Source organism: Dendrobium catenatum, unplaced genomic scaffold (assembly GCF_001605985.2).
Source record: "Dendrobium catenatum unplaced genomic scaffold, ASM160598v2 fragScaff_scaffold_1483, whole genome shotgun sequence".
Lineage (NCBI taxonomy): Eukaryota > Viridiplantae > Streptophyta > Magnoliopsida > Asparagales > Orchidaceae > Dendrobium > Dendrobium catenatum.
Window position 1 is genome coordinate 418,957 of NW_021319945.1, and position 27,673 is coordinate 446,629.

Genomic DNA, 27,673 nt, shown 5'->3' on the forward strand with positions numbered 1-27,673 from the left:
CCAATGATTAATACAAAACATTGTCATAATTCACTAATCTAACTTATAAAGAATGATTCTGATGTTCCCAAAATCTCCCTCTCATCAACTCTTCCATTGTCATTGACATTTAGCTAAGATATGGAATACTTTAAATTACAAATGTATTTAGTAAAGTGTAATGTGATTGCTAAAACAAATGAAATTCCTCAGAGCTATATCTACTGATTTTTGTTTTTTGGAAGAAATATAAAAACCATTATAGCTGGTGGATTTGATTGAATCTAAGAGGAAATAGAACCAATCATAGCAGCCATTTTTTACTATTATCTGATTTCTAGAAGAGAAGAGTGAGAAAGTAAACCTCAATGTGCTGTTTATTGGCTATAGGAGGAAGCAAACTGCACTCACAGCAGTTTGCTCGATTCTAGCAGTAAACCAATGCCGGCAATGAACCTCCCTTCCTTGCTTTCGATTTTGAGAGAAGGATCAAACTCCCAGTTCCCGTTGCTCTCGATCTTCGAAGAGGAACCGAATCCAGCTCTTCGCCATTCTCTCCAAGAAAAACCAAACCCAGCTCTCGATTGCTAAGGGGAAGAGTGAAACTCTCTACCTTAGCTTCTCAAAATGCCTAACGAACATCCCCTCTTATCCATCTCTCTCGCTCTCTAGGAGGATTCACAAGCAATAGGAAAGAAAATGAAGGAAACAGAGCTCCCTGCCCTTCACTCTCTCTTTCATTTTCTCTACTGCGCCAGGCTTGGGATCTAAAATTACTATGCTACCTCATGATGTAGTGTTTGATGGTCGAGATGCACTGATAATATTATCCTACCCCCAAGAACTCTACAGAAACCAGGGAACGTGCAAGATGACACAAGAATGTGCAGCAAGTTGCTGTACTTCAACTACTCCCAGCTATTGAATCAGGTTTTGTTTGATTTGGGAAAGATTGAAAGGGGAAAGCTGAACCGATTTGGCTTTTTTAAATTGGATTTGAGTTGATCTAGTTTGATTGGGTTAATTTAACTCGAATTAATTTGATCTGACTTGCAACACAAGTCCAGTCGTCGCCATTTAAATTTTCTTTGATCAAATTCAGCTCGATTTAACTTGCCTCGATTTGATTCCAAAAGAATAGGCGATGACGATTATATATTTCAATTAGAAAATGAGGTCAACAAATATAACTACTTGACTAGCACATACACTAAAATTTATATCCCCATCCATTCTGATGATGAATTTAGTAAATTATATTTGTAAAACAGACAGTGACAGCCTATACTCCTTGATCAACCAAAAAGAAAACAAAGAAAAATGAAGAGTTTCTTGCTGTTACATACCTGCACTTAGTTGAATTGACTAGTACTCAAAATATCAATCTTAGAAAAACTGCAAGCTTAAATCTTTGGTTCAATTTAAGTCACTATCGATGGAAAACCACAGAACTGCCAAAAGATTATGTGCATTTACATCTGACCATAGAAAATGCAATGACTTGAAATCTTAGATTGCTTCCTCAAGCTCCTTTGATTTTAAAAACTTCTTTTTAAATCCATCAACCAGATCATTAAATTTTTCACAGCCCGTAAAAACTTCTCGTCCTTGCTGCTTCCACTGGATCAATCTCCTGAAAAGATCAAGTAAACCAACCCTGCCACTGACTTCAACTAACTGCTGAATACAGAGCTGGAGCAGCATTTCAACACATCTAAGCAAGTAGTTGCAAACCTTTCCTTTCAAATGGCAGATAAAATCAAGCCTGGTAGCTTCACAGTCAAACAACATCACTGACATCTCCTCAACAATGTCAAACAATGAAAATACAAGGCAAGCTCCATCAAATGCCCACTTTCTTCCATCACTTCCATAACAAAAAGCAATTTCATGCTCATGATAGTTACTGATCTTCATTTGGTCTTCTTCATGCTGCAGTATTTCACCGGTAGTGGCGTAGTAAAGTAGCAGTTCACATTCACTGTCACTTAAAATATCCTGGTACAATATCAATATGCCAAGAGGAATTTTATTAGCTAACTTCGTCGGCCTTGTCGAGGCCTTTTCTTCACCTTTTGAACCAGCTGGCTTGTATCTAATGAAAGGCTTGATCCATGATTCAACACATACACCATTAAATTCTATGAGCCAAGATGCTAGTGCAGCAAAACTACATTTATGTGCTGCCAGAGCAAGCTTATCATCACCATTCTTACTTATTTTGAGCTTCTTACTCCAGCTAAGTGGAACCTTATTATGGCCACCTAAAAAGGAGCATTGTTCATAGCTAGAAATTGCTCTGCTTGCTAACCTCCAAGACCTTGATAGTTCGAGTAAATGTTCGGCAAGTCGTTCACGATGGCCTTTGTCAACTGGGCACAGAACAAATGAAAGATATAAAATAAATGCCTCATTCAGATCTAATTTCCATTCATTAGAAATAACTTTTGAAATAAAAGAATCTTGCATGTCTTCATAATAGAAGATCAACACAGTTGCAAAATAGAACCAGGTAGGAAATTTCATTAGCATTGACCTGCAATACAATAGCTCAAACTGTCATTATAGAAAAAAAAGAAAAGAATCAGCCAACTAGATTGAAGATTTGCATGTACCAGGTAGAATTATCATCAATTGGATCCAAGGATGCTTCTGTACAAATAACTGATAATTTAATATGATGACCCAAATCCACAAAAGTATTACATGAAATAGGTCCATTCAACAGGCCCAGTAGTTCCTGAAAGTTACTGGGAAAATAAGCATGGGGAAACGGATACTTGAGTCCCATTTCCATTGATACGCCCCAGGCCATTGGCCTAGAAACCATATCTAATACAGCCGAAACAAGTGCAATGTTGAGTTCTAATACAGAAGTCAGACCCCTGTTTAAAAGAACTAGGGCAAGTTAATGATTGATATACATGGTACGCTTTGAGAGAAATATTATACAAAGATCATATAAATGTCTCCACTTTTGAGCTATTTGAACAGATAAATAATTATTTTCAACAACCAGAAAGCAAATGGCATCAGACATACTAGACAACAGGAATTTCAGAGCCAGGCATTTAGGACAATTGGAAAATTGGCAATTTCCACAAACTACACCAGTTGAGTTAATTTGATGATAGGAAATACTTGACTTCGCAAGTAATCTTATTGGATCTACTTGAGTTCGCAAGCAAACTAACAATAATCGGTAAAAACAGCGAGAAAATGAAGAAATTGTGGTGGAAGAACAATCAAACGATAGTCAATCTTATAGAAAACAAAGAGAAATAAGAACAAAGCAAAGATACAAGAGATCCTCAATTCAAGGGGCGGCTAGGCCGGTTCAGTGTGAACCGGCATATCATTGGACTACTAAATTTGCTGAACAGATTAAGTTAGCACCGGACTTCCAAAGAGAAGCTGTTACGAGCGGACCGGTCCCTTCTGGACCGGTCCGATGCTATTCCAGGCGGAAACAGCAAAAAGGGGCGGAACCCCCTGTGGACCCCACGGTTGCTGAAATTGATTTTGGGAGGGAGAATTTTGAATGAGGGGCTGTTTTAGGAAGTCCATTATGGTCCTTTATGATTAATTTGTATAATTAGGAGATTAGGGGGGAAAGGGAGATCATCTTGAATTTGAATGTAATTTGAGATCTAGGTTTTTCTTGCTTGGGCTCTTGGCGTTGCCGGAGATTGTCGGAGAGTTGTTCTTCCATTCGAATCGAAGAACATTGTATCTTGCTTTCGTTTTGATCATCTACTAGTGGAATATAAGTCCATTGGGTGTTTTTCTCTCAGATTTCCTACAGTTTTCTACTGTTTTCCTGCGATTTGGGCTGTTTTCCTGCAGAAAACAGCAGCTCTATTGCTGTTTTCCCCACTCGAGTCGATAGGAAATACTTGGATCTAAGTATTTCCTATCAGAAGCTTACAATAGAAACACAAAGGTCCTTAAGGACTAATGACAGTTAGCCAGTATATACGATAAAGTGTCAATATTCAAAATGAAAAGCCAAAAAACTGATAAAGCAGCTACAAAAAGCACAGCATATGTGAAAAAAGAAAGTAGACATTAAACAAGCTAGCTTGAACTAGTCTCCAAGAACTTTCTATATGTTGGAAGAGAGAAATGTTGTGTATTGTTGATTGAGAGGATTTGCCAATATATAAATATACAAGACAAGTACAAGAAGAAGAAAATAAAGAAGTGACTATTTTCACTTTAGAGATATAAAAACATAATAAAAAAATGTATCATCACTCTAGTACTTTGTAACGATAATACTTTACAATCTAGTTATTTTCCTACAATAACAATCCCTCTACAATTTGACCATACATAGCATAAGTTTCGGCTTGTTAGAAATATTGAAAAAAATCAAGAGACATGAAAGCTTTAGCAATGATACCAGTCAATTGTTCTTCACTAGAGATGTTAGGAGTAATGATCTTCTTTTACAAGACTGCATCTCTTATGAAGTGACAACCTACTTTGATATGTTTGATTCTTTTATAAAAGTAATGCTACTTATAATATCGAAAGTTGTCTCATTATCACAGTTAAAGATCATAGACTACACATTAGAAAAGTAAAATTCTTCTACTAGAGTTGTAATCATTTCGCAACCTGAATGAGCCAAAGCCCTAACATTCTTGGATCTACATATCATGCAACTAAAAAGAAAATATCTCATAACAAGAGAAATATTTCTTTACTGAAAGTTCACTGAGCCAAGAAATCCTGGAGGTTTTTGCTCGAGTATTAAAACCTAAATTGCTATAATTGAAGGTTCAAGACTTGAGCAACCAGGTAAGAATAGCATAGTCGAAAATTTAAGATCATGACGATAACAGTGCTATTTGGAGGAGAGACATTAAAGTAATGGAGTTTGTCATGGGAACTGAACATGAAGCGGATGACCCTCAAACATAAGAGATAATTGGAACCATTGAATTTGATGGTAGTACCAATGGTGGATGATTTCATCTCATTGAGATAAGAATAAGAAGCCATAACAATTTTTGAGATGACAGAAGATTCTAAGAGGTAACTTAGAATATAAAAGTTGAGTCATGAAATTTTGTTATTGCCAATATCATTACAATAAAAGAGAAGGTAAGAAACTCTAGACAAATGAACTAAACGTCAATACCAGCTACAAGAATTAAAAAAAAAAATTAAAATATAAAAATAAAATTAGATACACTTCCAACCAAAATTATCTTCAAGATCTATTTTAAGGTAGCGGCTCTGAACTGTTGTTGCATGCAAATTTCATTTCCAGCCAATTTCTTAACCTATATGTGCCAAGCCAAGCTACTAGTTAGGTAGCTAATACATTCTAGAAATAAAACATGACCTTGAACATGCGGCTGGAGTTTTTTTCCCAACCGACATGTAGGCGTCCATGCACTTGAAAAATGGTTGAAATTAATCCAACATTACTATTATAATTTTCATGAAAGACAAAATATATATTATTCATGAAACTGAAAATGGAGAACCAAATAGGGTTTGAATTCTTGAACCAAGAAAATTTGCAATTCTTGAATTCCCACTCAATAAAATCCGTTTCAAGTTGTTAAAATTGTTCCTGATTTGAAACATTGGATTTCCTTTCATAAATGATCCTCTGGTTCCAAGAAGCTTGGTTTACAGGCCATCCTCACGGGAAAACCTAGCCATTGGACAACCAACATTTGCAAGACCTTGGAACACACTATAGTTTCATGTCCTCACCACCTCCCTAAGATAAGGCAAAATAGATCCCAAGGGTAGGGAACTCCTTCCCAAATAGGATAAATATGAAAATCGATTCTCAAATAAACCCCTTCTCAAATAAGGCATGCCTATTCAGAGATATCAATCTTAATAACACCTATGAGCCAAAATAATTAAATTGCAATAGGTAAGAAAAATCCTCTTACTAATTAATTAATTGGGGAAAAGACCACAAAGGGATAAAAAATAATTTATAAATGTTTTCCACAATTAATTCTTGAACCAAGAATGATTAATTAGTACGGAGCTTTTGTCATTGCTAAAACACACATGTCATTGTTTGAGGATAAGATTTATTGCGGAAGTATTTATAACTCATTTTTTATCCCTTAGTGGTCTTTTGCCCAATTAATTGATTAGTATGGGGATTTTTCTTATCCTAATTTCATAGGGGCAATTTAGTTATTATGGCTTATAGGTGTTATTAGGACCAACTATCTATAAGTATTCATACCTTCTTTGAGAAGGGGTTTCTTTGAGAAATGGCTTTCAAATTTATCCTATTTTGGAAGGAGTTACCTACCCATTGAGTGTATTTTTCCTTATCTTAGAGAAGTGGTGAGGAGAGAAAATTATAGTGTGGTCCAAGACATTGCAAAATTTGGTTGTCTAATGGTAAAAGAATTCAAACTTCATCAGGTTTCCACTTTTAGTTTCATAAATAATATTTATCTTGTTGTTCTTGGAAATTATAATAGTAATGTTGGATTAATTTCAATCACTTTTCAAGTACATGGGCCTCTAAAGGTGGGCTAAATGTTTTAAATACCTAAAATTGGCAGTGGCAAATTTTCAATTTTACATTTTTTCATACCTTGTAAATGGTGCCACATACTCATGGCCTGCTCCATCACTTGTTACCCACAAACTACTGTGCTCGCTTGCTCATCCAAACTATACGTTATCTAACTTACATACCGTTGTTGTACTTTCTCATATGTGTGTACTCGTTCATGTGATCACTATGACTCTTAAAACAGCCTTTGCTTTATGAAACCGAACTCCTATGTCTTAACAATCTCATGGCTCGAACTTTTATGCTCTATGCTACCTCTTAGAATCTTCTCTTCTCAAAAAGTGTTATGACTTCTCATTCTTATCTCAATGAATTGAAATTGTCCACCATTGATACTACCATCGAATTCAATGGTTTCAATTATTTCTTATGGTTCCCCATTGAGAAGCATTGCTCGGCATAGGTATTCTACAATAACCTATAATTAAATGTTGATTATGATTATGTAAGAAATGAAATTAATTATGCTCTTCTACTTAACTTGCAAGTTTATTCTTCATCATTTCTTACATCTTATGATTATGATTATATTATTCAATTCTTTCCTCGTCATCATGATATTCATTGTCACAACCATGATTCTTACTACCCCATCCAACCCTGCTTCGTTCAATCACTTCACTTCCTTTTGGGTAAGTCTTGTTCAAAGAAAGATAATTTTTTTGAAGTTAGTTTACTTTACATCCAAAATACTTCCAACCAAACAGATCCTTAATAAAATAAAGCTTAAAATTAAAATTTAATTAAAATAAAATTGAATATATCAAGCTGGCTATTTCGGTTCGTCAGCAGAGCAGGTGGATGTGATTAATAGTTTTTCATATAACAGGTCGATACGCACAATCCATGTCTATTTTGTAATTGTTTATTACCAGTTATTTCTCGACGTATTATCAGACGTCGTCATCATCCATCCGAAATTCCTTCGGTGGCACAGAAAGACAAGCTCTTGAAATATATAGCCTCCACCAACCATTCTGCAGCCCTTAATGCCGGCGAACGTGGAAGCGAAGCTCGTGGAACCTGCAGGTTTAAGTTAAATCAGCCCGCTCCCCAATCCACAATGCGGTACGCCGTCGCCATCTCCATTGTCATCCTCTTCCTTATCACCTAGATCACCTACATTGTATATTTATGCCGCTATTACTCCGCCGCTCCCGCTCCCCCTCCGCTCCAGCCCGAACACAACGTCCAGACTGGGCTCACTAGCGGAACCATTTGTATGTGAGGGGGGGCAATTGCCCCCCCTAAAAAAAAAAAAATTAATTAGAGGTAGGGCTGTTTTGTAAATTTGCCCCCCCCCCCCTCAAATATATTTTTTGCCCTAATCAAACCAATTTCTCCCAAATATCCCGCACAGCCGCCTAGCTCGACAACGACACGCTAAGGACCTGGCCTGTGTTAACCTACGCTGAAGCCAAGAATAAGGATCCAAGGGCGGTCGACGCCAGTTGCTGCTCGATTTGTCTTGTCGACTACGAAGAGGAGGCGGCGGCGGCATTGAGGCTTTTGCCTGAGTACGGGCACTTATTTCATGCGGGATGTGTGGATCCGTGGTTGCGGCGGCGACCGACTTGTCCGGTGTGCCGTTCCTCGCTTACAATTGAACATTCATAGTATATGTAGATTTATAATAGTGTGAAGGAGATGATTGAACCAGCTGCTTGCTGGAGCTTAAACTGTAATATGTTCCATTTGAAGTCTGGTGTGGCGTCATTTTGACCTTGGTACTGTGTGCGTATGATTGATCTCTTAGATTTCTTATCAGCTGATCTACAATACCAGTATTTAACTATTTGATCTCAATTCAATAATTCAATAAATGGTCAAGATTTCGTAGTATTTGTAAGTCGTCATTTTTATCTTAAATAATTTTTCAAGGAAGAAATTTTAAGAACAGAATTTTTTTTAATTGAGTAGAAACGGTGGCTATAACCACGTGGGAACATTAAAAAAATCAGAACTTTTTAATTTAATTTATAAATTGAAGTTTTTTTTATAAATGATACTAACTTTTGTTAATTAGAAATTATATTTCAACTTTTAAGAATTAATTAAATTTTCGTTAGATTTTCTTAAATGAAAAAAAATACTTTATTACTTGTACAATAATTTATGTTGTTATTGTTGTTGTTATTTAACTACATTAACTTAGATTTTATACTTTTTTTATTTTTTTAAATGCTATGGTAATATTAATAGATCTTTTTTAAGTTAACTTTACTTTTAATTTTTTGAGTGATTTAAATTTTAATTTGTATTTAATTACCACCATGGATACTATCAAAGAAGCCAGGTAAGATAAAACAAGTTTTATTTTAAACATCAGTATTATTTTTTAATTAATTATCCTCATCAATTTGGAATTTAACAAGTATAACTTAAGTTTAATATAATACAAATTTTAATTAATTAACTATATGTTATATCCATCTCAAAATGAATTTAATAATCAAAAATTATATTTCGATTAAATTTGAATCAAAATATCGTTCTTTTTCCCTAATTTTTCAAATAAAAAAAACGTAGTTCTTTTTTATTTTTTTATTATTTTATTTTGGCTGATTTAAAGTGATGGTAGGGTCTCACACAACGGCTATTAGCCTATTAGTATCTACAGGATAAATAATTTTTATTAAATTTATTAGTTGCAGGATGTCCCAAATCAGAATTAGATTGATCTTTAATAAGATCTGAGTGCAGTTAAAACAAAACAATAATTAATAAAATTATATTATAGTTTTTAAGCAGATCAACAAGATAAAATGGGTCGAGTTGATGGATCTAGAGCTTAAAACAATCTATTAAATTAAAATTTTCAAATAAATGTACTGTAGTTTAAGAATATATTAATAAAATTTTTTAAAAAATTTCTAAATTGAAATTTAAATAATTTAAAAATTAAATAAAATTTAAACTTAAAAAATCTATTAATAATACTAAATATTTTTAAAAAAATTATCAAAAACAGATAAAAATAAACTAAAACCAAGTTAATGTAAAAAAAAATGATAAAAGTTGTAAGAGATTACAGCCCTAATTGACCTCTATCTATAGTTACTATTAAAACATTAATTGCATGGTCTTACACCTAAAAGAATTCTCTATACAAATATCAGAATTTATACGAGGTTACCTAAGGCAGCAAATGAATCGAGCGTTCGTTGAGCAGCTCAAGGCTTGGCACGATAAAAGCTCGTTTATGTTCATTTGACAAACTAAATGAATGAGCTTGAATACTTTTGATAAATAATCAATAGCTAAATAAACATGCTTGAACAGATTGTCATTCAGTTTGTTTATGTTCACGACCAGTATCGTTTAAAGCTCGTGAACATACTCATTAAGAAGCTCGATTAAGGCTTGCATTCAAGGCTTGTTTAAAGCTCCATCACAGCTCAATTATGCCTTATCTGACTAATAAGATGATTAAGACTCACCTCATTTAACTATTTTTTTAAATAGTATAAGAACATTTTCATTTTTATACTCCCTCCGAACCCCCCGGCTCTCTCTCTCCTTCGTTTTCGATTTTTCCTTCTCTTGCCCACCTGCTCTCTCTCTCTCTCTCTCCTCTTTGTGGCATCAACAAAACCCAAAAAAATATTAGGAGTTTAGTCTCACACCGCCTGGAATGCCATGACTTTGCTCTATAGAAGAAAAAAAAAAACAAGTGAGGAGCAATTGCTGCATATCAGGCAGCGGGTGGCTTGGCTCAGCTGGTTGTATTTATTTGTGATTTTATTTTGTCTAAACAAGTTGAACTATTGGCTTGGGTTAATAAGCGTCTCGATAAGCCTAAATAGCAAGTTTGAATGTGAACATGAGGGCTTTTTAAATGAGCTCAAGCTTGAATAAAGGCCACCAAAGCTTGATTTTTAACGAGTTGAGCTCGAACAGGATCCCGTCAAGCAAGTTTGAGCTTAAACATGCTAAACCTCGATTCGGCTCAGTTTATTTGCAGCCCTAACGTTACTCTTCATATGAGTAAATCTTAGCTCTGAGCGAAACGGTGCCGGTTGTCTCCGATTTGAGTTCTACAATGCTAGGGCATTATGAGCACATTAAATATATTTTTTTCACTATTCTATTGCCATTTCTCATAAGCAACCAGCCGAACATGAGAGAGGAGAGAAAGATAGAGATTTGGAGAGGGAAAATTACATTTTGAACTCCTTCGAGTCATTTTCAGCCATCAGCCCAATTGGGAAAGTTGTCCGGATCGAGGTAGGTCACATTATGCTTATCTAAGTTATCAAAAATACAAAATTTTATCAATTTTTTTTATTAAATCTATATTTTCACTAGCAAAAAACACGTATAACTTTGCAACGAAAAAAAATTTCACAACGTAACTTTTTTATATGCAATAGAGATCATGATTATGAACATTTTGAATATTTTCTAAAAAATTAATACTTGGCATTTCAGAATTTGTACTGTTTTAATTAAACAAAAAAATAATCTGGACACCAAAAAATAATGCTATAATACAATGTCTTAAAACAATGTTTTACACAATCCTTTGTAATTTGGTTATGTTCTAAAATTGTAAAAATTTGCTCAGTATGAAGTTCTGTTATCTACCATTATAGGACACTGCACAATTCTGAGATATGCTAAATTTTACTTTAATTATTACAATGTAATGAAATATATGCTTAAGTAATGAGATATATGTTTATATGATTGAAAAACATCTGATGGCAGTTATAAGAGGTTAGAATCCTTTGAAATTCCGTCGATGTCAAGGATTATTTTAATGCCTATGAGGCATGTTTTAGCGGCTATAAAGTCATTTTCTGGTGGCTATAAGCCATGTTATGGTGCCTTGAAGCATGTTTTCATGTTATAAGCACAGAAGGGAGACATAAGAGGCCAAAATCATTTGAGATTCTATTTGGGACCAGGATATGTGATATGAATTATTTTATGATAAACTCCTTTATGATATGAATTACAGTTTATTTATCTGTTCAATATTGTTATTTAAATTAATTGTACAGCTATTATGCTTTTATTTCCTTTCTCTATATAAAATCTTTATTATTATGTTCCGTAGCTTCTACATGTAACCATGTACTATAGTATAGATATATATTTTGATGAAATGAAAGAAACCTGATGAATGAGTTTATTTTTAGTACTCGAAAGTTTTAGTAGCTATGTAGTTTGTAGTTTAATTTTTAAAATGAAATTTGAAAGAAAATTTGAAGTATTTCAAAACTAGATCTTGGGAATAGCTTGTCACAGCACAACACGATAGGATCAGTCCTGATTAGGTTGGGGTGTGACAGCATAAACTTCTCTTTCAATTTAAACGTGGTTCGGAATGTCGATGTAAGCTGGTGTTGAGGGCTATAGAGCGGTTGGAGGAGGCTGTTTCACAAGCTCATGCTTTTGTGTCATTGAGGATTTTCGGATAGGTGTAGAGCCATGATGATGAGGTGATATAACTGTTGGAAATTCATGTATATAAATCTATGCATGTTCAATTGCAAGTGAAGCCACTTCGGCTAAAGATATTGGCATGGCACCATTCACCATCATCCTCCTCCACATAGTCGACAAGGCAGACCAAGTAGCAACTAGGGCAATTTCCTGCATATCTTGATTCTTTGCTTCGGTGTGGGTGAGCTTAAAACATATCTCGAGTTTGGCATTGACGTCAAGCTCAGTCTCAATGTTGTTCTTGGGTTGGTAACTACAACAGATGATCATAGGGATGTATCTTATTTGATTACAACCAACCCTAAAAGATGTCAGATGAGCGGAGTGTTTTGATTCCTATTTTTAATAATAAATATGTTGCAAAAAAGTGTGCGGGTTATAGAGGAATTACGCTAATGTATCATACATTAAAACTATGGGAGAGATTTATTAAGCATAGATTACGGCGTGATACTAATATTTCTCAAAATCAATTTGGATTCATGATAGATATGTCTACTATGGAAGCTATACATTTATTGAGAGGTTTAATGGAGAAGTAAATAGAGGATAAAGAGGATCCGCATATGATATTTATTGATTTAGAGAAAGCATATGATAAAATTTCAAGAGAAGTGCTCTAGAGAGGTCTAGAAAAGAAATGAGTTGATAATGCTTATATTCAAGTCATTAAGGATAGACATGTTGGAGTTGTTATTTGTGTTCAAACACAGGGAGGTTTGACTAAGTATTTTTCTATATCAGTTGGATTACATCAAGGATTAACTTTAAGCCCATAAATTTTTTCTTTAATCATGGATGTTCTTACTTAACGTTTACAAGAGGTTGTGCCTTAGTGTATGTTGTTTGTTGATGATAATCTTATTGTTGATAAGACTAGAGAGGTAGTTGAAGGAAATTTTGAATTATAGAGGCCAACCTTAAGAGTCTAAAGGTTTTCGTTTGAGTAGATCCATAACTGAATACATGAAATATAATTTTAGCAGTAACATATCTTGTAAAGATATTGTAACTTTGGGCAATCAAGCCATTAATAAGAGTACACGTTTTACATATCTTAAGATATTGTAACTTTGGACAACGAACCGACATGAGAGGTTCATGGTTCGATTCGACCGGTCGAACCAGAGCCGAACCGGATGATGTAATATATAATAATATTATTAAAATATATAAAATAAATGATAAATTTCCCCTAATATCTTCATTCTACAATCTATTTTCATATAAAATTAATCAAATAACATAAATATAACATCAATTAAATTTATAAAACATAAACAAATAACACATAATATCAATGTCGCATCAAATAAGTCAATAAAACATAAACAAATGCATAACTTTTGGCAACAACCAAGAAGTGTGCAAATTGGAAATAGAAACAAAATATAAAAATAATTGACATATATTCGTATAAGAAACAGAAAGCTTATTCATTATTGATTGATAATTAAAATGTTTGAGTAAGATTAATTGTTCATAATTTCATATCAAGTCAAACTTCAAAAATAAATATGCAAATTAATCTAGAAGTCATCTTCTAGATTTAAAGTATCAAAAGTCCTTTGCTTATTAAAAAGCAATAGAAATTATTCGGTGCCAAGTAAAATCTCGGCCGTTCACGTTTCAATCCAATACCAAAACATCTCGTTTTTGAACCGGCCAGTTCTTTAAAATCCAGCCGGTTCTACGGTTTCCCAGTTCGACCGGTGGTTCGTCCAATTCTTTTCTGGTCCGATGATATCCCAATTTTAAGCGACCAGTTAGCCGGCCGATTCCCAGTTCAAAGGGTTGAACCAACCGGTCCGATCAGATTTTCAAATCCATGACTAATATATATTTTAATTTAACCAAGCAACTCAACAAGCTTTCAAGCCGAGCCAAGCTAGAGCTCGAGCTCGAGCTCAAACCCATTTAACAAATGAGCTCAAATATAGGATCGAGCTTTAACTCATGACTCAATAAGCTCAACTCACAAGCTCATTAACGAGTTAAGCTAGAGTCGGGTCACGAGCCAACTAGGCCCACTTACACCCCTACACCTTCATACAAATCAAATTTGGAAACAACCTTATCCTATTAAAAAAATTAAAAAATCTTTAAAGAAATTTTCTAACTTATATTATTTGCATATAAATATAAATTTTAAAATTAACTTTGAATAGTAAATAACTAAATTTAATTATTCTAAATTAATCTAAAAAAGTTAAAGATTCTAAGTTAACAAATTATTAAAAAAAATATTTATATTTAACAAATCTAAATCTTACATAGATCTAAAAAATTGTAGATCAAACAAAAAATCTATATGCAAATAACTAAATAAATAAATATAAAATGTAAAGATATAAATTAACATTTTTTTTAGATCTAACAATCTAACAAAAAAAATTTTGAATCCTAAAGTTATTTCCAGAAAAAAAAAAAACAATTCATTAAGTTTCGAAATAAAGTTTAAAGGAGAAAAGATAGAGTAACGCGCCTTTAGATCTATGAGGAAAATAAATCAAGCCAAAATAACAGTTTGGCGATCAACGAGATGGAGGCCGAAAGGGGGCAAAGAATTTCGTGAAAGACCAAAGAGAGAAATGACTAATATGGTTCAGTTAGATTTAGATATTTACATGTTTTTGATGGACTGGCTATCAGAATATTGGTTTAAAACAGATAGCAAATCCCACCAGAAAAAATTAGCTAGCCAGGCTGCCAATACAAGTTACTAGAAATTTCACCGCTCTGGTCCACCAATTTGTACCATCGGAATTGGCCTAACGGCTAAATTTATTTGATTGATTTAATACTAATACACATATACCTTATAAAGGCCATAGAAGAAAGCAATAATGAAAATATAATAAAATAGAATATTCTCGATGATAAGTATATATTACATGAATAAATAGTATAGATTCTTACTTTAAATATTATATGACAATGATTAATTTCAAGAACTCTATTTGGTTCGAGGAAATTGAAATTTGAGTGTTTTAAATAAAATGTAAACTAAAATCATGTATTTGAAAAACTTAGTTGTTTAGTTATAAAAGAATTTTATGAGTTTATTTTTTTATATTTGGTTACTTGCAAATTAAAATTAATATTTTTAATACGCCGATGGCCAACATGATGGCTAGCGGTGATGGCTACGGCGCTGTAGTTTGCGTATCTGTTCTACAATAACCCAAAATTCAACATGTGGCGCTATGACACTGCGTTTGAGAGTTGTGGTGTTAAGCTATTAAAAGTATTTTTATATATATCTTAATCTAATCGTAAGCACTAAAAGCCCAACTTCGCCACTTTCCCCTATTTGCTTAAGCTTTCCATGGAAGAAGATAAGGAAAGGGAGATGAAGAGGAGATTGAAAGTCAGGATTTGGTCACTTTCATCTGTATATTTTATTTAGATATTTCTTCTGTTCATTCTAATTAACTCAAATCTCATTTTAATTTTAATGATTTTGAGTTTGCCAAATTTGTTCTCTTCTAAATCAATAAAAATACATTTTCTCCTTATTTATCATACTTTTATCATATAACTTTTCATATACAATAGATATAAATTTTAGGAATAATATTATTAAATTTCACTAGGTAAAATAAAACTTATGATTTTCTAAAGTTATAAAATATTATATATATTTTCTTGTATTGAACAAAATTGAATATTGCATACTACATTTTATTGTGACATTTGCATAAACAAGGAAAATTGACTTTTAACACTATAAAATATGTTGATTATTAAAAAAATAATACCCTACACATGAGGGTGGGCCAATGAGCTTTCCTTAAAATATGATTTTTTATGTTATTCTAATTGTAGCATGTAATTGATGATCAAATTACACCACGAACAGAGGATGATGACTCTTAATGACTTATTGAAAACCACGTGTAATAATAATTATAAAAGATGACAAATAATGATAATGATATAAGGATATAATGAATACATATGAAAAAAATGAATACACCAAATTAAAGCTGGATGTCCTGTCTTGCTAAATCATATATTGAACTATATACCAATATAAATATATAAATAGAAAGATTAGTGATAGGTGTGCATTGATGCATGCACTAATTGTTAACTAAGATAGATAAGTCTGATGACATTGACATTGACACATATATACTTATGATTTATCTATAGACTCACATAATTTCAATACCATTGAGTTACTTTTTCTTGTACGGATTTACCATTCTACTGCCTTTATTATCCTACTAATATAAATACTGATTACTATTACTAATTATCAATGCATTTATAGTGTCATACATATGCTAATTTTTAGATTTAAGTATAATAATCATTGCTTTTTTCATTATTGATCATATGAAATCATACTAGTGATGATTGTTCACTGATGATATAGATTGCTATTGATTTTACTTATTGCAATGAGCATGCGTATTGATTCCTGAGCCTTGCATTGATAGCTTTAATGATGATTTTGAGTTATTGTTGGGCTTGGATTTTAATATTCAGGTTAGGAAAGGGGCAAGGGCCAGGGCTAGGACCAAGACCAAGTATAGTGAGATTGGCCGAGAATTTCAGGTCTTTATTTAGATTTTGTTATGTGTTTTCTCTTATTCTTTAGTAATCATGAGCTTCTGATAAATTAGTGATTGTAAGTAATCTCCTGACTATCATTAGTTCGGACACCACTTCATTCTATAACAGAACATAATACTCGCTTGAGGATAGAAGAGCTCCGCATATTAGATGAAAAGAATAAATGAATTAGTACTTAAACAAATAGCGATGAATGGTTAAATTGTTTCAAAATAAACTGCTAATTTGATTTGCAAAGAGTATTGAGTCTTTTTTTTTTCAAATGGGTAGTAATTAAGTGACACTTGCCACCATGGATTGTATTTTTATTCTCTTATTTCTTACTTTGTTAGGATGATTGTTTATTTTGATTGTGCATTAGAAATAACTATTTTTCCTAGTCTTTCTTTCTGTGTGAATTGCATGGAATTAAATTTCGTCACGCTCTTTAGAAAAAAAATTCTACTAAAAAAATATTCTTAAAATAATATAAAAATAGACACTCTTTTGAGATTGTTTATTATTCTTTATGATAATCAATTACAATAATTAAGAGAACATTTATACTTTTATATTTGTTGTCTTTCGAGATAATATATTATTCATTATATTATATTCAATTAAAAAATAGAAATTGATAATCATGTTAGAATTATTTTCCCAACAAGGATCTTCTAGGAAGTTGTTAAGGGGAAGTAGAAAATAAGAAGGAAAGGACGGGATTTTGAAGCAAAGTATGATGAGAACAAACAAACCGTACAGATAATAAACGAGCAGAATTTCTAATAAAAATAACAAACGAGCAGGCTGTGTAAGAAGGCTAATAATGAGGCAACTTTGAAAGGAAATTCCACTTGGTAGAATTTAAAAGAAGAAAATTGTTGAATGAAGGGAGTGATAAATTGAAAGACTAACTAATTGGAAACAGACTACAAATTAGAATTCTTCTATTCATAATTTTTCACGCAAACAAGGTTACAATTTACTATTCGATGTAATAGATTATTACGCAATTAATTGAAGAAACTTTAAAGAGGAAGAAAATTCAAAGACAATTCAAAAGAGCCATTAGAAGATCAGAAGAAGACTACGTGATTTAAACATTTAAAGTGCCACTAGGAAGTCTTCAGCAACTTTTATGAACGAACAGGAATATGAGTTTCTACACATGCATAGAAATGGAAATATAGAAAAGAAATAAGTATGAAGTCCGGCAAACATTGCATGGTGGACAATCAGGAACCAAAAAAGGAATTTATTGACGGATTCTAAAAGGGAACAAATACCATCCTAATCATTAAGAATGCTAGAGATAAACTGAGGCTAAACAACAAGTAAATACAGGTCCACAATACAGATTCAGTGCCACATAAACATTCGGAAAGAAAAAAAAACTTTCTCAGAGCAATATCATGTGCAAGCAACTTACTCGAGTTGTTTAAAGTAAATCTAAAATACTTGGTAAGTTCAGATTACTGTTTTTTGCATATAAGTAGCAAAACAGTAAATAGACATCACTCGCCTAGAAAAGAGATTAATATTTATGTGGCTGGCAATAGAAAGTGAGCGACCACAGTAAGGAATGGGGAAAAGGATGGGAGGGGGCTGTGATATGCTTTTTGAAGGCCAAGAAGTGAGGCACCTTTGGAGTAGGTGTAGACTCCAAAGAGGAAGAAAGAAAGGAAAATTAAGAGAAAACCAAAAATTTCCATTCATACTAATTGATTACAATAGGGACTATTTATACTACATAGGTTGATGGGGACATCAGATTTCGACACGTGTACCATCGCCGACGGCGCAGATCGACGGCTACGATGCAGAGCCTCTACTTTTGAGCTTGTAGCTTATGTCATACTTTTTTATTATTATTATTATTAGTTTTTTCACATCATAGGTAGACTAAATTTATAAGATAGACATGGTCTACTTAATAAATGCCTTAAAATAAAATAGGTAGGCTTGGTCTACCGTACTAAAAGAACAAAAAAAAAGTAAAGATCATAATACATTTGTAGATTACTTTTTCTATGTTATCAATCTTGACAACTTTGGAATTCTTCTTCTTTGGTACTCTAATGATTGATGATTGGTCCCTATCTTAGTAGCTCATTCTTTACAATTTGATTGTATCACTTTAGGATCCAATGAAATATATTGATATTTAACACTCCCGCCGCCATAAAAAATAACATTATTCTCAAGGTTGAGAGAAGCAAAAAAATGAAGATAGTGCTGCAAAATTTTCCCTTGTGGCATCCTCAGGTGTATTTAATTTCCATTGCAACAAGACTTGATGTTGAGATTGGCCATGAAGCTTTATAATGTGGAATGTTAAAATGGCATAAGAATAAGGAGTGTTTGATCATTATAAGGTTTAGCAAGGTGGATGGAGTCAGCGGAGAGATTCCTTTAAATGGAATGAGAAAAAAAATGTGAAAAATGTGAGAATAAACAAATAAGATATATATAAAAAGTCATATATTAGCAAAAAAAACATACCATAGAAGAATAGTTATTTGTTATACTATTCATTTACATGAATGCATCATGGCTAGATGGCAAGATAACATCCAATGACAAGAAAGCAGTTTTGCTATCAAGTAAAATAATGGAAAATTTTACATTATTGTTGAACAATGCAAACGAAATAGATTGCTGCATAATATCTACAGATCATGCTGGTCTACAATAAAATTTAGGACAAAGATATTTTTGCACAATATATAAATGATCTCCATAAAGATATTCCTGGAGGATTCATTACTTCTATTAGGAAAAAGAATATAAAAAAAGGTAAGGGTAGGACAAGTCTACCTAACAGTTGGCGTATGAGGGCTTGCAATCATAGGAAGTAAGACCTAAATCTAAATAAACCCTGACATTACTCCCAATGAAATCAAAGTTAATTTAAAATTCAATTTACCTCGGGAACATAAAGACCTTAAACTTGTGAGAGGAAGGTTTGCGCCTATTTTTTTCTAAGCCAACAAAAATTAGAATGAATTCTACTATTAGACGTAAGGGTTAGGCGGTAAGCTGCTGGGCTAATAACATCTTGAATTGGAAAATATCCAAAATATCATTTGGTTAATTTGGAATGTATTCTGTGGAAATAGAATTTTTCCTGAAGGGTTATAGTTTGACCATGACTAGATCTCCTATTGAGAACAACAATTCTAGTCTATTACAATCTGCCATTAATTTCATGTGATTTTGAGCTTGAGACATATTCTGACAAAGGTGCTGTAAAAGGGTATCACGGTTTGTTAATAAGGTGTCTACAATGAAAATGTCAGAAGTATTGCAAAGATATGAGGGAATTAATGGGGTAATCAACCATATAGAACCAGAGAAGAGGACATTTGAATAGTAGTATGAAATGAAGTGTTATAAAAAAGTTCAGCCCAACAAAGAAATGTTGACCATAATCGGGATGTAAATGAGTTAATAGACCAACAAAATGCAAGGTATAGGTTTTTATTCCTTGGCATGTAAGACAATTATTAACGAAATAAATGATGTCTTTATGGAATCCAAGCCAATAAAAATTTGTAAAGATTCATTTAATGGTTTTGAGAATACCCTGGTGGCTAACAAGAGGAGTGGAATAAAATTAAGTAAGAATTTGATTTTTTTAGAAAAGAAGACTTACTGATGTAGATTCAACCTTTAACATAAAGAATATTGTCTCGAATTTGGTAATCTGAAGAAGAGATTTCACCTTTTGATAGTTGGGAAGTAATTTGAAGGATATCGGAAGATGTAAGGGCTTCCTTCTTTAAATCATTGATTAATGAATTAAAAAAAAAAAGAAGAAGAAATTAGTTAGTGTGGAGAGTGAAAATAAGGCAGATCGAAAAGGAACTCTATCTTCGGGTAATCACGATAAGGAATCAACAACTATATTTGATTTACCTTGTTTATACTCAATGGAGAAATTAAAACCTAAGAGTTTGTGAAGATAATATTGTTTGTTTGGTGTTTGAAGGATTTGTGTTTGAAGGTCATGGAAGTTTTTATGATATGTGCGAAGAATGAACTCAGTGCCTAATACGTATTGACGCATTTGCAAACAGCCTTAGTGATGGCATATAATTCTTTCAAGTAGAAGAGTGGGATAGGCAAGTGTTTATTTTTTTGCAAAAAAAGATATAGGATGATTGTTTTTTAGCAAAACAGCATCAATACCAGTGATTCAAGCATCAGTTTCATTAACAAATTGTTTTGAAAAAACTGGTAAAGATAACACAGGGGCTATGGTCATGGCTTGCTTGAGGTTGTTAAAGACAGTAGAAGCAGAATCGTTCCATTTAAAAGAGTCTTTCTTGAGTAAACATGTTAAAGGGGATGCAATAGAAGCATAATTTGAGATGAAGTGGCAATAATAGCCCGTTAAACCCGAAAAAGGAGAGAAACTATTTTAAAGATGAAAGAGTTAGTCAACCATTGGACACTTTCAAAATATCTAATAAGACCAAGATATTCGAAGGAGAATTGACAAAAGTTACATTTATTTAATTTAATAAATAGCTTGTTTGTAGTTAAACATTGAAAAACAAGGAGGATGCGATCAACATGAAGTACTAGAGTAGGACTATAGATGTAATAACCGGTTCTTCCGGCCGGTTCAACCGAACCGGCCGGCCCGCTTTTATAATTCCGCGAACAGACAAATCGCGGAACAGGCAGTTCGCGCGAACAGAAAGGGCGGACGGTCGGGCTTCACGCGAGAGCGAGGTAGGTTTCTTCTTTCTCCAATTTTAGCAAGTGATTACCTTCTAGGATAAGAAATAACGATTCCTTTTCATTCTTATCGTTATCAGAGTGTTATTTTGGGAGAAATTGAAGAACAAGAGAAACGGACGAGAAGGATTAAGAGAAGAAGGTTTGTTGAATTTCTTTCGGATTTTTTCCTATAAATTTCTTCTTCTACTTCATTTAAAGTGAACAATTTATTTCTTGAAGGTTAGGGAAGAGATTGTAGCGAAGAAAAAGGAAATTGGGAGAGAAAGGAAATTTCGAGAAGAAGGATTTTGATAGTTTTGAGAAGTCTCCATTCAAAAGTGTAAGTGAATTCCTTCCAATTTCAGTTTTAATGATATTTAGAATTTAAATCAAAATATTATATTGATAGAAGTTATTGTTTGAAATTAGGGTTTTTGAAAGTGAAAGATTCAAGTCATAAGTGTTGATCCCGACCGTCGTGATAGCAAAAAAGTTGTTTTATGAATGTCATGCGAATGCATACAGACATGAAGATATCCGGAACAAAGGTCAAGTTCAGAAAGGAAAAAAAAAGGCTCCATGAAATTCATCAAACAATTCATTTACAGCTTGAATAGGAAATTTATCTTTAATAGTAAGGATATTCAGGGTATGATAGTCAACACAAAAATGCTAGTGCCATCTCTTTTCTTGACGAGGATAGGGACTATGACCATGTTGAATAATATCATAATGTAACATTTAAAAAACTAATTGCTTCATTGCATCCTTTTGATAATGTGGGTAACGATAAGGATGAATGTTAACAGGTTTTAAATAAATAGGAGATGGATATGATGGTCGATGGTACATGGTGGTGATAACCCTTGCAGTGGATTGAATAAGTGTTGAAATTCATATAATAATGTCGAAATGAGAGTATGAAGAGGACGAGGAAGATTATCTAGATATTTGTTTAAAGACTCAGGTGGTGCAAGATCGGTATTTGGATGATGGGGTTGAATAGTGAATAATTGGATGGCTAGTGAATGAGCAACGAGGGCATGCAATTGGTTAAAAGAAATGGGATTGGAGGATTATGGTGATTCTCCAAAAAGTTTATGTGGCTGGTTTTGAAAATGAAATTGCATAGTCAAGTCGTGATAATCATGTAAAATTAGTTCTAAGGATTGTAGCCAATGCATACCAAGGATGACATCAACCCCATGGATGAAAAGAACGAATGAATCTAAGGTGATACGAAAGCCTTGCATAGTAATTATGACATTCAGCATTTGGCTAAGCAAAATAGTAAATTACTATTGCCTACTGAAAATTTAAATTGGTTGATGGATTGAGGTGTAAGAGCAAACTGGTGGATAAGATTGGCTTAAATAAAATTATTGGCACCCCGCTATCAATTAAAATGTAAACCTTATGATTATTAATATATTCATTTAAACGAAAAGAATGGGGAATAAATTGTTCGGCTAAGGCAGTAATTTCAAAAGAAAGATCATAATTATCATCAATACCAATAGAGGGAGGGCACTCTATGCAATCACTGTTGTTAGTGCTAAATAATAAGTATAATTTATTAGGGCAGCAATATTGGGGTCCAAATTTTACATCAAAATTAAAATAAAAGCCTTTTTCATGTCTATGTTGAATTTCAGCATGAGGGAGTTTGCGAATAGGGCGGTTAGGAGGTTTTTGAATGGTGAGAGAAGGTTGGATTGAATGAATGGGATTGAGACTAAATGGAGGGAAAGAGGTAGGTATAATCTTGGTAGATGGATGAGAAAGAATTGTTTAATGCTAATTTGGGATAGGGGTACAAAAGAAGTCTTGAATCTTTAATTCATGATGTCTAGCGAGTTCCATTGAATCCAAAAGAGAAGTAGGATGAGCTAGTAAAAGTTCACATCAAAATTCTTGTTTAAGTCCGAAAAAGAAATAACTAATAAAGGTAGATTCCGAAAGATTGAGAATTTTAAATGCAAGGTTTTCAAAAGCTATATGATAATCTAAAACAGAAGTTTGTTGGGTTAATTTTAAAAGATTCCCATGTAAATCTCCATAAGAAGAAATGTCAAATCATTATTGTAAAGATAAAATAAAATCAAACCAAGAAAGAAATTGAAATTTCATCCTAACCCATTGATACCAAGTAGAAATGAGACCTTCCAAATGAAAAGAAGAAATCCTAATAGACTAACAATCAGGAGTATTAGGAAAATCGAAGTATTTTCTTGCTTTAAAGATCTATGTTTTCACATAAGATTCATTAAAGTGAGGAAGTTCGATTTTCATAATTATAAGATAAGAAAAACCTGGAGAAACGGGGATCGGTTGTGAATTAGGCAAGGGGATGGCGGATCCAAGAATGCCAGTGGAGAAAGCAGGACCTTGATGATGAAAGGAAGGTGGTCGGTCAGTGCATAAGCTATCAAGAGGCTTATTAATGGATCAATGAAAGTTTGAAATTGTTGGATAGAGGTGCAAATGGAAGTGAATTGGACGTCGGCTTGTCGGAGCGATTTTGGATTTCAAAAAGATGCAAGTCATGATTACTTTGCATTGAGCATAAAGCTTAGGCCAAATCCGCAGTCTTCATGTTGAATTTTAAAAAGATGAAATTCTTTGTTGCAAGAATTGGTACCTGTATCAAAATAAAAAGGGAGAAAACGACTAGAATGTGTAGAATAAAAGAAAGAGAAAACAATCAACAAAGAACAAGAAAACAAAGAACCTGATATAAACTGTAAAAAAATATGGTTCATGTGCAGGCAAAATGTGGGTTGACAAAAAAACTTGAATCCTTGTAGGTTGTTGAATCCTATAGAAAAATAATCGGAGAGTGATGTGCAGCCGGTTCACAAGGAACCGGCAGAACCGGACAAAAGGCCGGTTCAGGTTTACAAGAGGCGGACAGTCCGCCTCCCATCTTCTGGCCTGCCCACATGAGGGCCCCACTTAATGCAATTTTCAAATTGGGCTGGGTGGCTAGGCAATGGGAGGGAAAATCAATTAGGAAATATTTGGTATTAAGTGAGAGGAGGGAGTTTAGGAGGGATTATGTTTTGTTTGATTGCAAATTAGGGTTTTCTTGGAGGCTTGGGCTCTAGAACGAATTCTAGAGATTTGGAGAGTGCGATCCTCCTCTCGAATAGAGGATCTTTGTATCTTTGCAAGTTTTCTTTCATCTACTAGTAAAGTACAATTGTTTGGGCGAGTTTTTCTACATTTTTTCTCTCCGGTTTTCTCTGTTTTGGTCCAGATTTTACTGTTTTCCTGCTGTAAACAGCAGGAGTTATCACGAATTGCTTCAGACTTTGGTTAGGAACTACTTGAAATCAAGTATTTCCTATCAGAGAGCTACTGAAAGGATCTTGAGAATCTTGGAAAGTGGTAGAAATGAGGTTGGCTGATGGAAGATTGCGGGTAAGAAGTTGATACAGTTCGGGGGCTGAGATGTGGGGCTGTCCAGGAGATGGTTTCGGCTGTTAGGGGCTGAAGAACGGTAGAGGCGATGTGCTGAACAGTTCTTGAAATTGTCAGGAGGATTGTAGTGGCGGCTATCAGGATGCTGAAGGGCCTTTCTTGGACAGTTCTTTGAGCTGTTTCAGCTTCCAGGGGAAAGTATGTTGTACTGAAGTACAGCTGCAGCAGTGAGAGAAGCAGAATCGCGGGCATTGTGGGGGAACTGTGGCTCGGAAGGAAACGGGCTGCTGCAACAAGAGCACCATGGATATGCTTTTTGGAGGCCAAGAAGTGAGGTAGCTTTAGAGTAGTGTAGACTCCCAAGAGAAAGAGAGAAGAGAGGGAAAACAAGAGAATAAACCAGAAATTTTCATTCACACTAATTGATTACGATAGGAGCTATTTATAAAACTTGGATAGATCAGGTTTATAAGATAGACATGGCCTACCTATTACACGCTTAAAATAAAATAAGTAGACTTGGTCTATCTTACTAAAAGAACAAAAATAAAGTAAAGATCATTACATATTTGTAGGACACTTTTTCTATGTTATCAATCTTGACAATTTTGGAGTTCTTCTTCATCTTTGGTAGACTCTAATGATTGTTGGTTGGTCCTTGATATTGGTAGCCTATTCTTCAGAATATGCTTGTACCACTTTATGATCCAATGAAATATATTGATATTCAACAGTGTTAAACATGAAGGATCCTAAAGTGCTAAATATCAATATATTTCATTAGATCTTAAAATGGCACAAGCAAATTGTAAAGAATGGGCTGCCAACATGAAGGACCAGCCAACAATCATTAGAGTCTACCAAAGAAGAACTCCTAAATTATCAAGATTGATAACATAGAAAAAGTGGTCTATAAATATGTAATGAGCTTTATTTTATTTTTGTTCTTGTAGCATTAAACATCAATATATTTGATTGGATCCTAAAGTGATACAAGCAAATTGTGAAGAATGAGCTACCAACATAAATGACCAACCAACAACCATTAAAGTCTACCAAAGAACTACAAAATTGTTAAGACTGGTAACATATAAAAAGTGTTCTACAAATATATGAGTTTTACTTTATTTTTTGTTCTTTTAATAAGGTAGACCAAATCTAACTATTTTATTTTAAGGCATGCATTAGAAAAATGGTGTGAGGGGACTGCCGTGAAATTGTAAAATGTCAAAATTACAGCTAAAACTTTCATTAAATAAACAAGCTATCTAAAGCATGAAGAAACCAAGAACTTACGTCATAAGAAACCAGCTATGTAAAAGTGTGCTTGCCTGCCTAAACATAGATGGGGAAGTTGCCAAACATGAAATAATTCTTCTCCAAGTTGGACGATTATAGAATTCTTCTTTCAAAGAAAGGAAAGGCCTATGCATGATTTCCCGTAGTACTTCTGAGATGTCATTCTTCAAAAGTAATGGATCGAGATACCAAAAGAATAACCTTCAAAATTGAGAGTACCAGCTTTTAGGGATGAAAATTTGGGTTGAAGCTCAAAATTGAATTCATAATTTCTGTAAGGTAATCAAATCAAGAATTAAAATGATTTGCTTTCACTTAAAAACTTTGAGAATGCATGCCCGTAAGCATAAATTCTGTATAAATGTCTAATCGTGTTGTAAGTTCAAGTGCATATAATACACTCAAATTAAACTTTACGAAATATGCTTATTTTAGTTGATAGGTTGGGTTTAAGTCTTCTTGAAGATTAATTCGAAACCAATCATTTTTAACTTGACTCTAGCACAAACTGACATCTTTAATTCTGAGTGAGACAAGTTCTTACTTGTTCCACCCCAGCCAGCTCTTAACAGTAACAAGGAAAAATATCCAAGTTACAAACTAGAGTTTGTAGATAGTTCCATATATCAATAGAATTACATAAGTTGCATTTTAATTCCTTCGCAAGGCAAATGATAGGAGCATAAGCGGAGAAAAAGTGCAGCACATTTCATCTTACGTAAATCTCATGTAAGTTCACAGCTTCACATAAGCTCATAAGTTTGAAAGATTAAACAAAGATCCATTAACACTTACTCAAAACTAGTATAATCATGATTCTAGCATATGATTCTGTCTAGGCTTTAAGAAGAAAACAAATTGAAAATAAGACATCATAGGAAAATTTCAACTAGAAATGCTGCTAGAAAACTCTCAATATTTTTTCCAACCCAAGTTTGCTTTCTTCTATTCACAATTTCAGCTGCATCCACCACTTTCTTGCCCTATTTCACCGAGAGAGCTTCACCGTCCATTTTGGGGAATAGTTAACTGGATTTCTCCGATTCAATAGTCTATCTATAGGTGAATCTCATTTTCTACCTGATTTAACAATCAATTTAAGATTTTTCTTCTAAAGGTTAGGGTTTCAAAGTGTTAAAAAAAAAAAAAATCTTTATATCTACATTTCAATTTAGGTTAGAAACATATTTGTAACAAATCTTTATATTTTAGGTAAATTTTAATTTTTTTTTGTAGATCTACAAATATTTTCATATCTGGGATCTATTAAGTGAAATTTATATTTAGTAGATTTATATTTATTGGTTATGAAATTTTTAAGCAAATATAATTTTTGATATTTAAGATTTCATTTAGGGTTTAGAAAATTTATGTTATAATATATATATATATATATTCTCAGCCAAAGAACGTGAATATAAAGTATCACCTTAACGTAAGGGATTAACTAATGAAAACCTCAAGGGTGTTGAAAATTTTGTGCATATAACTTCCCAATAACCACCATTTTTATCCAAAGAAAAGTTTAACTTTTCACGCTCTAAACTAAAAAATGAGGTATAGAGTTAATTTATATCAAAGAGTATTCCAATGAAACTATTAGATTAAGACATCATACGAAGAGCATGAGACACATACTAATGCTCAATACGGTGT

The 27,673-nt window shown here is 33.3% G+C and overlaps 1 protein-coding gene and 1 long non-coding RNA gene across 3 annotated transcripts in view; one reads left to right on the forward strand and one right to left on the reverse strand.

Moving 5' to 3' along the window:
- Positions 1-1,185: 1,185 nt before the first annotated feature.
- The window catches only part of LOC110115458, a 65,227-nt gene continuing 38,739 nt past the window's right edge, over positions 1,186-27,673 (reverse strand). For both annotated transcript variants that reach the window (XM_020848698.2, XM_020848699.2), the window contains exons 4-6: positions 26,015-26,218; positions 2,595-2,864; positions 1,186-2,515 (exon numbers count right to left, since the gene is read on the reverse strand). In XM_020848698.2, coding sequence (XP_020704357.1) covers positions 1,489-2,515; positions 2,595-2,864; positions 26,015-26,218 — 1,501 coding nt within the window. In that variant the 3' untranslated portion in view covers positions 1,186-1,488. The remainder of the gene's footprint in view (positions 2,516-2,594; positions 2,865-26,014; positions 26,219-27,673) is intronic.
- Positions 19,151-21,760, forward strand: LOC114581037. Its single transcript, XR_003702849.1, has 3 exons — positions 19,151-21,307; positions 21,394-21,455; positions 21,536-21,760. It is a non-coding gene; the product is annotated as an uncharacterized LOC114581037 (long non-coding RNA).